General features: G+C 35.4%; 3 protein-coding genes across 3 annotated transcripts; 2 read left to right on the top strand and 1 right to left on the bottom strand.

Moving 5' to 3' along the window:
• Window positions 1–904: 904 nt before the first annotated feature.
• LOC145225228 (DNA polymerase delta subunit 2-like) lies at window positions 905–2,610 on the top strand. The gene has a single exon (XM_080091914.1). It carries the CDS (start codon window positions 970–972, stop codon window positions 2,347–2,349), a length of 1,380 nt encoding a protein of 459 aa, XP_079948040.1. The 5' UTR covers window positions 905–969; the 3' UTR covers window positions 2,350–2,610.
• Window positions 2,611–2,641: 31 nt separating this feature from the next.
• On the top strand, window positions 2,642–10,525 carry LOC145225224 (transcription initiation factor TFIID subunit 5-like). Its single transcript, XM_080091911.1, has 13 exons — window positions 2,642–2,943; window positions 3,277–3,391; window positions 3,504–3,650; window positions 3,879–4,041; window positions 4,324–4,470; window positions 4,718–4,912; window positions 7,013–7,181; window positions 7,513–7,660; window positions 7,719–7,811; window positions 8,261–8,430; window positions 8,670–8,803; window positions 9,033–9,210; window positions 9,863–10,525. The coding sequence occupies exons 1-13, from the start codon at window positions 2,658–2,660 to the stop codon at window positions 10,084–10,086; spliced, it is 2,169 nt and encodes a 722-aa protein (XP_079948037.1). The 5' UTR covers window positions 2,642–2,657; the 3' UTR covers window positions 10,087–10,525.
• A 186-nt stretch (window positions 10,526–10,711) lies between these two features.
• LOC145225229 (tRNA-splicing ligase-activating factor archease-like) lies at window positions 10,712–11,765 on the bottom strand. The gene has a single exon (XM_080091915.1). The coding sequence runs from the start codon at window positions 11,597–11,599 to the stop codon at window positions 11,132–11,134; it is 468 nt and encodes a 155-aa protein (XP_079948041.1). The 5' UTR covers window positions 11,600–11,765; the 3' UTR covers window positions 10,712–11,131.
• Window positions 11,766–11,902: the final 137 nt, after the last annotated feature.

The raw sequence follows: 11,902 nt of genomic DNA, 5'->3' as shown, positions 1-11,902 counted from the left end.
TTCTGCATTTTCATAAAAGTCACCCAAGCATGCAGAATGCAGATACACAAACATCAAACTTGTTCCCGCCGGCAGAGTTGTGACGTCACTGTTGCGATTGTACTTGTTAATTGTTTTGAAGTTGCTGTACGTTTTTTTTACTCGATGTGCGTTGTGCGATAACTTGTAGCACAAAAGGTAATTGTATATCCAGTGATTCTCAACTAGTTCAGTTTATGCTCGAGAAGTCCAATTAAAATATAATTGGCGCAAAGGTGGAGTCGTGGAGGTGGAACATTTCTTGTGTATGTGTAATGATAAACTGTAATGTAAGCATACATAAACACAACAAACATTTTGGCTTCAAATATCATTCTTTTGGGTAGAAGTGAAATATAAGATTTGAAAGCTAACATTTTGATCTTAAAGTTTTTTTTTTTAAAACAATAATTTTGAGTTACATGAATGCTAAACAGCTTAAATTGCTTGTCCAGTGTCACCAGATATTGTGTCAATTACCACTTATGAACGTTTTGCAAGTGTTGATTTTGTGAACTATTAAAAAGCCAATGAGCCATGAGGATACGGATAAGTTATAACCAGTTGGGAACCACTGGCGTTGGTCTGTTGTGGGGTAACTAAAGCAAAATCTAACGAATTAATTTGTTTTAGCGTTTTTTTCCCAACAACACTATAAAAACGTTTTGATATGCAGGTTTGTGTAATCTTTATTTTAAATGATTTTGGCAGTGGTGTTGTGGCAAAAGTGAAATTTTGAACAGACATAAACTATTTGCAATGAGCGACAGCTTCTAATCAAGAAAAGTTGGTTGTGTATCACCTACTTTTTCATTAAAAACTCATTTCTAAGTTTAATCTTTGCCTTATTAAAAATGAAAATGTTGTTATTTTTTGTCTAATAAATGTTATTAATTGTGTTTACAGGAAATTTGGTGTAAAGTAGTTGTAACTATTAATATTTCTTACAACATGCCAGTAGCAATGGGTGATGATAAAGATGCACCAACAACATACTGCAGGTCAACATGCAAAATTGAAAATCTTTCTGAAAAGTTTAAAGTTACAGGCGAAAACTATGGCAAACAATATTCAAACATTTACTTTGTTCGAAGTCAACTTATGAAAGACCGCATTGAAGCGGCGGCAAGGAAGAAATGGGGTGATGATGTGTTGTTAAAAAACCTAGCGGACATCAAGTCTGGTGAAAAGTGCTGCATTGTGGGAACTTTGTTTAAGCAAATGGAATTACAGCCAAGTATTTTAAAGGAAATCAGTGATGAACATCATCTTCAAGTTCAACCACCCAGAAGCCGGTTTACTAGTGAAACTGACAAATTGGTTTTGGAGGGTGCTTTGCAAAGAATTTCACTCACAGGAAATATTGACCCCCAAAAATGCTTTACAGGCAGTATTGTGGCTTTGCTTGGAGAAGAAAATGTTGCAGGGCAGTTTCACATTGAAGACATGGCATACTCTGGTCTTCCAGAGCAGGACAGTCTACCTGAAGTTGATGAAGAACAATATGTTTTGTTTCTATCAGGCCTTGGCATTGGAAGCAAGAAAGAGAAGACATTTGAGATTCAGTTACTCATTGACTATGTGATAGGAATGCTTGGTGGGGCGGAAGACCATGAACTATGTTCCAAAATAGTTCACGTAGTTGTTGCTGGAAACTCATTGGCTGGTGAAACACAGGATAAAGAATCTCAAACAAAGGCTAAATATCTCACATACAAAGCAGAAGCTTCAACAGTGCAGGCTATGAATGACCTTGACTTTTTTCTGTCACAACTTGTCCCATATGTGAGTGTGGATGTAATGAGTGGAGAATTCGATCCCACAAATCATGTTATGCCACAAAAGCCCCTTCATCCTTGCATGTTTTCTTCAGCAAGGCGGTTTAATAATAGCACCTTTCACACAGTTAGCAATCCCTATGAATGCAAAATCAATGGGGTTCACTTGCTTGGGACATCAGGTCAAAACATTAACAATATGAAAATGTTTGGCAATATCTCGGACAGTGCAGAATTGCTTTCTCTCACGCTGAATGCCCAGCACTTAGCTCCAACGGCACCTGACACTTTGGGTTGCTTTCCATATTACAAAACTGACCCATTTATTGTGAACAAATGTCCACACATTTACTTTTGTGGAAACCAAGACAAATTTTCCTCTGATATTGAAACAGGAGAAAATAATCAAAGAGTGTTATTGCTCAGTGTTCCAGCTTTTGTAAAAACATCTTCTGCAGTGTTGGTAAATCTGAAAACTTTGGACTGTCAGGAAGTTTCATTCGATCTTGAATGGAATGACAATGAAATGCGTGAAGGCACACCAGAGAAATAAACCTTTCTCACATTTTGTATTTCACATTACAAATCCAATTTGGTATCACCCATTGCATTGTTTACACATGTGATATTGAAAGTTCCTAATTTGTTTAGATGTAAACTACAAATTTTGATTTTCCTTGTAAAAAAAACTACAATATTCATGCAAACACACACAATCATGCAAAATTACTTGTTCTGTGTTTACTTGCCAATTTACTACCGCAGTCAACCAAACACATTTTTGAACATTAACCCCAAACTGCCATTTTTCTAGGTGTATCTTATCATACTTGACATGTAAAAATATAAATTGCAAAAAACATGGCAGAGCATCCTTCATATGCTAGTGGTATTCCGAGTGAGAATGCTACATTCAACCAGATCCCCAAACAAGAACCAAATGCCTTAACTGTGGATGAAATTCCCCCTTCTGATCATCCAATGACAGAGGTGGAGGTAGAGGATAATGGAGTGAAATTGGAACAGTCTGTGAAACTGGAAACTGAAGAGGATCAAAAAACATTGTTAGCTGTCCTGCAGTTTTTAAAGAAGAATAATTTGGCAAGGGCTGCTGCTGTTTTAGAAAAAGAAGCTGACACATCTAATGGTAAAAAATAAAAATGGAAATGTTGATGCTTTTATAATTTTCAGTTATAATATACATCTCCAATTTGCCAGTATAACTGATGATGCAATTTACTGGAATGATCAATTGATTTGGGTTTATTTTTAGGGCGTTGTAGCCTGTAGGGTGCTAATGGCAAAATGCAGTGCAGATACACCATTTTGTGAAGCATTAAAATATTCTGTATGTATATGTGCCTTTTGAGGTTTAGATGTTGCATATGTTTTTTAAGCACAAAATAAGTTAAACAAGCTAAAAATGATTTTTCTTTCTTTCTATATTCTGCTTTGTTGATTTTAATTTTATGTTTTGCAGTTTCTGCACTGACCAAGACAAGCATTGGAGAAACGCTGAGTAATGCGGAGGTGTCATCTTTATTATCAGCATATTCCAATGAGGCAGATCCTGCTAGCTATGATGATAACTACAAGTAATATTTTACTATTTATGTGCACTTAGCTTCCTTGTTTTGATATTCATAGTTATTATCTGGTCATGAGACTACTTTTACTTTTTATGTTCCGTATTGTTTTTTTTTGCAGGATGCTTCAGAAAATTGTTGAGTCTAGTTTAGATGCAAACAAATGGGAACTGGCCCAGTTGCTCTATCCTGTCTTTGTGCATATGTATTTGGAACTTGTATACAATAATCATGACATTAAAGCCAGATCTTTCTTTCTGCACTTCAGGTCTGTACAAATTCGGTCTAAACTAGCGCTACTCAATTAGTTTTGTCATAGGTCCAGATACAAAAATGTCCGGATGTGCACCGCGGTCCGCCATTTGAGTAGCCTTGGTCTAAAAAGTTTCATGCATAGGGTTACTTTACACAATTGTAAAAAGCAATACATAAACAACATCTTTTTTTGTTGCATAGAATAATTTGGTAAAGGTAAATAACATTTTTCCAATTTTAGATCAAGTTTGGAAGATTTTCATCATGCTGACTTACAAAACCTTGCATCTGTGACTTCCAAACTACAAATGACTGGAAACAACTTCATATACAGTCTAAGAAGCAACAAATTTGTAATCAGAATCTCCAATGAGTCAAATGACTTATTAAAAAGAAGTCTCCAGGTATTTTTAATGCTTACATATATTCTTTAAACAATGATTTCCATATATTTTCTTCCTATTTTGCATGTTCACATACCACTCATATCCAGACTATGTGATAAATTCACAAATGTGTTACAAATTGGTAAACAAACTTGTCAGATATATATTTAACGAATACCACCCCAGAAGTGTTATAAGACTAAACAAATCTTGACCCAAGTCGGCACATCACAAATTACAGTCACATTGACGGTAAAATAGTAACATGTTGGCAAACAAATTAACTGATATTTTGTGAAGGAGAAAAATTGTCCGCTGGTAAACAACATAATTCGTGAGCATTTGTTGATGGAAATATTCGAGGGTTTGCCGAGGACGAAAACACAAATTGAAGCAAGTGCTGGAGGCATGTGTGGTGAACCAAGACATGAAGAGAATAAAGCTAAGGTAATGAAATAATTTTTTCATAGCATTTGTAACAGATATTGCACATTAGCATTATGAGTTTGTATGTATTGATGCAATGGACCTATTATGGAAATTGTGTTAATTAAAAAAAAAAACAGTTTATCAATTTTTTTTCCTAGAAAAAGGATTTGGCAAACATACTGAAATCCAACTTTGGACTTCATAGTTTAAAAAATAGAAATCTTCCATTTCCTGAAATAAAAAAAAGGAATTATTTCACATCTAGGTTTACTATGGTTTGCTGAAAGAGCCTGACATTGACATACCTCTGGAGGATGATGATGAACCAACAGATTTGGACACCACAGAAGGAGGAACAAGTAAACCTAAGAAGAAGAAAAAGAAAGAAATATTCTCTAAAAAGAACAAAGCCGATCCAAATGCCCCCTCAATGACAAGAATCCCTCTTCCCGAACTAAAGGTGTTGTTTGTGATTTTAATATTGGCATGTAAACCCTGGTAATTATGGGTCCCCTTCTATGAAGGGGACACATATTGTTTTTGTCCGTTTTTTTTTTTTCTTTCTTTTTTTCTTTTTTCTGTCTAAAGCTGGTTTGTTAAACGCGTTTGGTCAAGAAAGAGTGCTCCAAATTTATTGAAATTTGGACAGATGTTACATATTGATCCAAATTTGATCCTCCTGAAGTTTGACCCCGAATGACCCAGCGGTTCACCTGCAGGCCCCCAAAACGTAAAAATTTAAAAATGGCTGTACTGACTAAAGTACATCATCTAGGAGTTTCATGCTTTGTTGTTTGGTGCAATGTAAGATTATTTTTAAAAATTTATATCTTTTTTTCGGATTCACCCATTTTTCACCCTTTAAACCCCGAAATAATCGGTTTTAGTTTTAGGCCAGATATACAAGCCCTATGGTGCAGAAATATTTTAAAATTTTAACAATTGTTTAAGAAGGGTATTCGTTTAGTATTTAAAATTTTGCTGGTTACCTTTACAACCCATAATATGTGTACGCTATCAGTCAGAATGTCAGATATAAGTCCCAAGGGAGGAATTCACTGGTTCACGATTAAGGCGGCAGAGCGGGAGTGCTCAGCTTGACGTCCGGACAGACGTTTTACAAGACAGTCGTTTGGGTGATTAGAAATCATCTGTTTTTGCGCAGCAATGCCATGTCGTTTTATTGACTTATCACGCGCATTTTCAGTTTTGGCAAAGGTTTTACACCTAAGACGTAATTTAAACTCGATAAACGTACTTCGGCTTCGTTTATGTCAGGCAAAACGTCGTTGATCAACATAAATATGAAAAAATAAACTTAACTTTTTCGAACGCCGAGATAAATGGTCTTTAAATTCTCGTTGTCAGGTTGGCCGTCGCATAACAACGGGTCACTAAACGTCAACTTGTAGGCATTACAACACAGTTAAGAATTTTATTTAACGTTTTATATTTTTATTTTTTATTTATTTTTTAACGTATCTTCTTTACTTTTGACAAATCAATTCAAGAATCAGTACTTAAGTCATGTATAAATTAGGTTAAACGGTATTGTTGAACACTAAGGACTGCATGCTGTTAAAACCAGTGTCAAAAGGTCATTAAACGGTCGTTTTTGCGAAACAAAGTTAAGTGAAAAACAAGTTGTTATGTATACTTTTGTAGCAAACGACTTTTTATATATAGTGTCTAATATAACAGCTAACGCTTTCTAGGAAAATTTGTGTTTAAAAACTGAACTTGAACCACAATATCAAGGTCAAAGCAAGAGATTAAATTGAAAGTATTTTCCCCGTTCTTTTTTTATTGATTTTTTGTAATTATATGACAATAATGATGCAAAAAGAATACGGACAAAAACTTTTAAATACGCATGTGGGGACGCATTCGTTTTTGCTTGCAAAAACAATCATATATGTAGATAAAATTGTGTATAGTATAGTAAATTGGTAAATATCACATAGAATATATAAAATGGAAGTATATCAAAAAGCCACTTTTCTAGTTGTTCTAATTGGTGTTGTAAACACTGCTATGTGGAACCCTTTCTGTATAAAACTATTGAATAGCATTGTAAATAAGTCACACATTGTTGCAGGTTAATATATATGTATGCATATATATTGAGGGAGGGGTTACTAGGACATTTTGCGTTTAAGTGACAATATTAGCCAGTTGTTTTTTTGCTTATTGTTGCAATTGCAAAGACTGACCCTGAACAACTCACATGTGGTAAGTAGCTGAGTGCTGTGCAGATGTGCACTGTGAAAACAAGGTTTAAGTTGTACAGCCAGAACGAACTCATTCCTGGGTACACAGGTTTAACGTTTTTTCATCAGAGCTTTATGTGGCATTCATGCTTTTAGTCTTAAACCACTGTAGGTTCGACCATAGTAGACCTATTTACAGATTGTTCTAGTTTAAGGCAGGCACTGTTTTTTGAACCAGCATGCAAAGAATGCATATTTGGTGCAATTACAATTGGTTAAAAAACTCAGTGTTGGACAAAAAGTTTGTTTTATAAAATTCTCATGAAATCTTATGTTGCCTGTTTTTCCAGGACGCTGACAAACTTGAACGGATCACTGCTGCCAAGGAGAGCCTGAAACGAGTGCGACTAGGTGGAATTGATCATGTAGCACCCTCAGTATGTTGTTACACTTTCACCAACTCACTTGGAAATGTGACAGCTTTGGATATTTGTGATGACTCATCACTTCTTGCTGCAGGTAAAAGTTTGTTTTAAAAAAAAACAAATTAAAATTTGTACGCAGGATTGTAAAGACGGTTAAAAAACATTCTAGCATGGGCTCTAACTAAAAACAAAGGCTTCATGTTGCTATTGCACAGTTTATTGCAACTCCACAACATCAAAAACCGACTCTAATTGTAGCTTAAAATTTGTGGAAAAGTATCTGTTAAGCTGAGCACAATTTTACACAGTTTGGTTGGTGTCAATAAAGAAACATGTTTTTCCACCGATATAATCATGCAGTTTTAATTTGTTTACACAAAAAAACTGTGGTTGCCTTTGCTAATTGTATTGCCTATGTCCTAAAGGTTTTCTCGACTCACACATTCGGGTATGGAGTCTTACCCCCAGAAGTTTGAGGTCAGTAAAGTCTGCAGCCGAACTTTCTGTACTCGATAAAGAAGGTGAGGATATTTTTGAACGAATGATGGATGACTGCAGTGGGGTAGAATCAAGGTAAATAAAAACATTACTTTTTGTTTGCATTAAAAATTGTAAACATATCTGTTTATAGAACATTGTATGGACACAGTGGAACAGTGTATTCAGTAAGTTTCAGTCCCTGCAGGACTTTACTTTTATCATCCTCTGAAGATGGGACAGTAAGGTAATGCTAATTTTAACCAGGCAGAAACCTTTTTTTGTTTCAAGAACTGCATGTATGTATGTAAAATAATGTAGGCAAAAACCGGAGCCAAATGACACATGGATTTTCCTAGGATTAGACCAGTGGTTCTCAAACTTTTTTGTTGTCGGGGCCGAATGGTAGTTTTTAAAGTGTGTGAGGAGCCACAAAAAATGAGAGCTCACAAAATCACTAAAGATTATTTCCTTGAAATCTAAAATAGCAATCTTTGGGGGTTTTCTGAGGTCTGGTGCGAGCCGCAAAATAAGTGGTTTGGAGCCGCATGCAGCCCTGAGAGCCGCGTTTGAGAATCGCTGTATTAGACGAATGTAATTTTACATTTTTACATTTACATCTTTACATGTGTAATAGTATGATTGCCTTAAGATGTTCAAATTTTGTTGACCAACCCTTAAATAGGATTATTTTAGGTTATGGAGTTTACTGACTTGGGCAAACTTAATGGTATACAAGGGACATGTGTGGTCAGTTTGGGATTGCAAGTTTAGCCCCTATGGTCATTATTTTGTGTCTTGTGGACAAGACAGAGTAGCAAGATTGTGGGTTACTGACCACCAACACCCAGTTCGAATTTTTGCAGGTGAGGCATTTTAATTGATTAAGTGTTAATGTTCATTTTTTAGAAGAGGTGTTTGTAGTTTCTATCTTGAATTGGTATTTTTGACGCTGCAGTATCTTGTTTATTTTAACACATTTTTATTCTGTTGTTGTTTTTAGACTTTAAAGGTATTTCTGTCCTTTTAGATAGATTTTGTGAAATAACACTGTAATAGCTCTTACATATTTAATGTTAATACATTTTTGTAATTATTTCGCTAGGTCATTTTTCTGATGTTGATTGTGTTGTTTTTCACCACAATTCCAATTACATTGCAACTGGCTCAAGTGATAATAGTGTTAGAGTTTGGGATCTTCTTACTGGAAATTGTGTGAGAATTTTTACTGGACACAAGGTGATAAAATTGAATTGTTGAATTTCCAAAAAATGTAAACAGTGTTTTCAAAAACATACATAACGTTTTTCAGTAACGAGCAATATTTTTTTGAAAATTTTGGCGAACTGTTTCACAAATGTAGCACAATTTGCAAGCACAAATATTTACAAGAAACTGTTACTGTTTGTTGTACAAAAAATACTTCCAAATGTCTTATAAAACTAGTTTTTTGATAAATTTTGTGCAGAAACCAATAATGTGCCTTGCTTGGTCCCCTGATGGCCGATACTTGGCATCAGCTGGAGTCGATAGTCAGGTTCTGATATGGGACATTGCCACAAAAGTGATGGTTGGACAGTTTACAGGCCACACAGGAACTGTACACACTCTAGTGTTCAGCAGAGATGGGGAAGTGCTAGCATCAGGTAATGTACAGCATTCTGCCTTTCAAAAGGTGCTTATTTGTCTTAATTTTTGGTTTTAAACACAATAACTGACTTACCACCTAGCAAAGTACCTTAGTCCAAACATACCATTTTTAATGTTTACTGCTGAAACTTAAGCCAAAGATGAATGGCTGGGATCTGCCCCCTATTACAAAGCTGACATATGCAGCATATGAAGCAGGCAACGCTACTTGTGATTTAACTTTCAGTGGGTTCTACACTGAGCCTGTGTAGCTAGTTGGTAGAGCACAAGTCCCAGAAAGACTCCTTTCATGGGTTTGATAACCACTGCAGGCTAGATTTATCTACCCTCTGAGTTGCCACGTGATGAATACTTGGTGACCGAAACTTTTATACAGAAAAGTTACAGTTTCACACCATTAAAATGTGGCACATGAAATACTTGCAATTTAGGCAAACAAAAAACTTCCAGGTTGGCCAGTCTCCTAGTGTTCTTTAAAGATACCATAACCTATGTTCTATAGAAGCAAAAATATATTTACTAACCTTCTACATTGTTAGTTACACAGTTACCCCATTCATGCAAATTCTGTATTTAAAATGTCTTGCTTTCAATCTGACATGTGTAATGTATCAACACATTTTCTAATGTTATTTAATTTCTGCCTAGGGAGTTTAGACAATACGGTCAAAGTATGGGACTTTCAGCAAGCAATATGGGATATTGATGCAGATGATGTTGGCATGCACAGAGGCCATGCAACCATTTCAGACAGAAACTATTTGCTGTCTGATTACCCGACTAAATCAACACCTATTTATCATTTGCACTTTACAAGAAGAAATTTATTACTGGCTGTGGGAACTTGGATAAATCCGCAAAGTACAACTTGATGTTGAAACCTTTTTTCTTTCATTTGTGGTTTATTACTTTTTAGGCACACACTGGCCAAATCCGCACTAAGCTTATAGTGTGTGTAAGGCATATAGATGTTCCACACATTGTGGATAAAAGTGAAATAAAGTTTCATTCAAAGTGGGGTAAAGTCCAGGCTGGATTTGGGCCTGACTCTACACTCTGCAACATTTGTGTCATAATTTTATTTTAATACATCTAAGTTTTAGGCCCAATTCTGGGTTTAGTTTAAAACTTCCTACATGAACAACTCCAGTTTCTATGATGAACAAGTTTGAGGATAAATATAAAACAAACACACAATTGCCATTAAACGTTTGTCAGAATACCACTACTGTTTGTTGTTGGATATAAGCAAATGTTGCTGAGATGATTTCTATATTCCTCAAATATAAACCCTGTAAATGGGTATTACAATGATGTTTTCATATTGGCAGCACAAGATGAAAATACATTTCTTATGAAAGTACAGATAATTTGGTGCAATGAATAGTAAAACTATTTTAGGTGCAGAACTTGGCCCAGAAAAATGGGTTCAAACTTTAGAATGCTGTAAGGGTCAACAATCACTGAAATGATTTGTTTTCACACAACAATACAACAAAAGTGATGCCCACAAAAGGGTTTTATGGCAGTGTTATTTGTTGTGTCACAGCATATCATGATGAAACCAGGTAGTCAGTACAAGGTGCGTACCAAATAAATGAAACTACAAAAGTAATTTTAGTTGTCGATAACAACAGTGCTAAAAATTTCGCTTTTCCCATAATTTGATAAAACTGACTGAATAATGATTGATTCTTGCCAGGCACAATGAGTTAACAATTGTTTACCTTCTCTTTACATGACCTCTTTCAAGGTGATAAACTATGCAACACATTCATTCTTATAAACATGATGATAGTACAATAAAAAGACTGACATCAACACACTGATAAAAACCTGAGTTCAGGATTGAAAAAGAATATTCATAAACCAGAATAAACAGGTATTTTTTTGAAATTTGTTGCGTAAAATATATAATCAAATGTCAATGATTACAAATATGTCGGTCTTGTCTGCTTCAGGTAAAACCTTCATGGCGCTGTAAGTTATTGCTTTAACTTCAGTTCCTTTGCCTCCATGCCTTGCACGTTCAAAATCTTCCCCGTACCCTCTAGCTCTAATTTTCCACTTTTCTTTGTCGAATTCTAAAATTTCTATTTGCCTTGCCATGAAATAATCATCTGTGCACGAGAGAAAGAGAAACTCGTCCATAAAGTGATACAAAAGCGACAAGTAATCGGTTCCTTCAGCTGTAATTTCCACAGTTTTTCGTGGCAGCACACCGTCTACATCAGTCATGTAGTTAAACATTCCTAAACAGGCATGCTCAAAGGCTTCCTCGACCGTCTTGCCCCAAGAATGGATTTGAACATCGGCTGTATGGTCCAGGTATTCGAACTGCTTCTCCACTTTGTCGTAGTCAGATGCTTTGGCATATTCACTCATTGTCCCGTCTTCACAAACGGAGCTACTGTGGATTGGTTGCGCCTAAATCCAAAGATTTGTTCTGGTTAACACCGCCTTTTTAACAGCGTTTCAAAACTATTTCTATTTTAAATCAACTGTTACATCACGCTAACTCAGAGCCGAAGGCAATATCTGCAATACTTGAAGGGAATTCCCCCAATCTGCATAAATTCTTGAACATAAAAATATTATTTACGTTACTAATTTTTTTGTTTCTAGCTATTTTTACTAGATTATTCAAGATACTCAAAATAGGTTTGGGATTGCAAACACAGTTTAAAA

This window comes from Phallusia mammillata, chromosome 4 (assembly GCF_965637545.1).
Source record: "Phallusia mammillata chromosome 4, kaPhaMamm4.hap1.1, whole genome shotgun sequence".
Classification (NCBI taxonomy): domain Eukaryota; kingdom Metazoa; phylum Chordata; class Ascidiacea; order Phlebobranchia; family Ascidiidae; genus Phallusia; species Phallusia mammillata.
Note: the sequence above shows the minus strand (reverse complement) of the source record. Positions and strands in the feature narration are given on the sequence as shown.

Bases quoted from the DNA above. Each gene is read 5' to 3' on its own strand.
- LOC145225229 (XM_080091915.1), bottom strand. From the start codon at position 11,599: ATGAGTGAATATGCCAAAGCATCTGACTACGACAAAGTGGAGAAGCAG.
- LOC145225228 (XM_080091914.1), top strand. From the start codon at position 970: ATGCCAGTAGCAATGGGTGATGATAAAGATGCACCAACAACATACTGC.
- LOC145225224 (XM_080091911.1), top strand. From the start codon at position 2,658: ATGGCAGAGCATCCTTCATATGCTAGTGGTATTCCGAGTGAGAATGCT. The intron at 2,944-3,276 runs GTAAAAAATAAA...TATGTTTTGCAG, and splicing joins AGAAGCTGACACATCTAATG to TTTCTGCACTGACCAAGACA. The intron at 7,812-8,260 runs GTAATGCTAATT...GGATTATTTTAG, and splicing joins TCTGAAGATGGGACAGTAAG to GTTATGGAGTTTACTGACTT.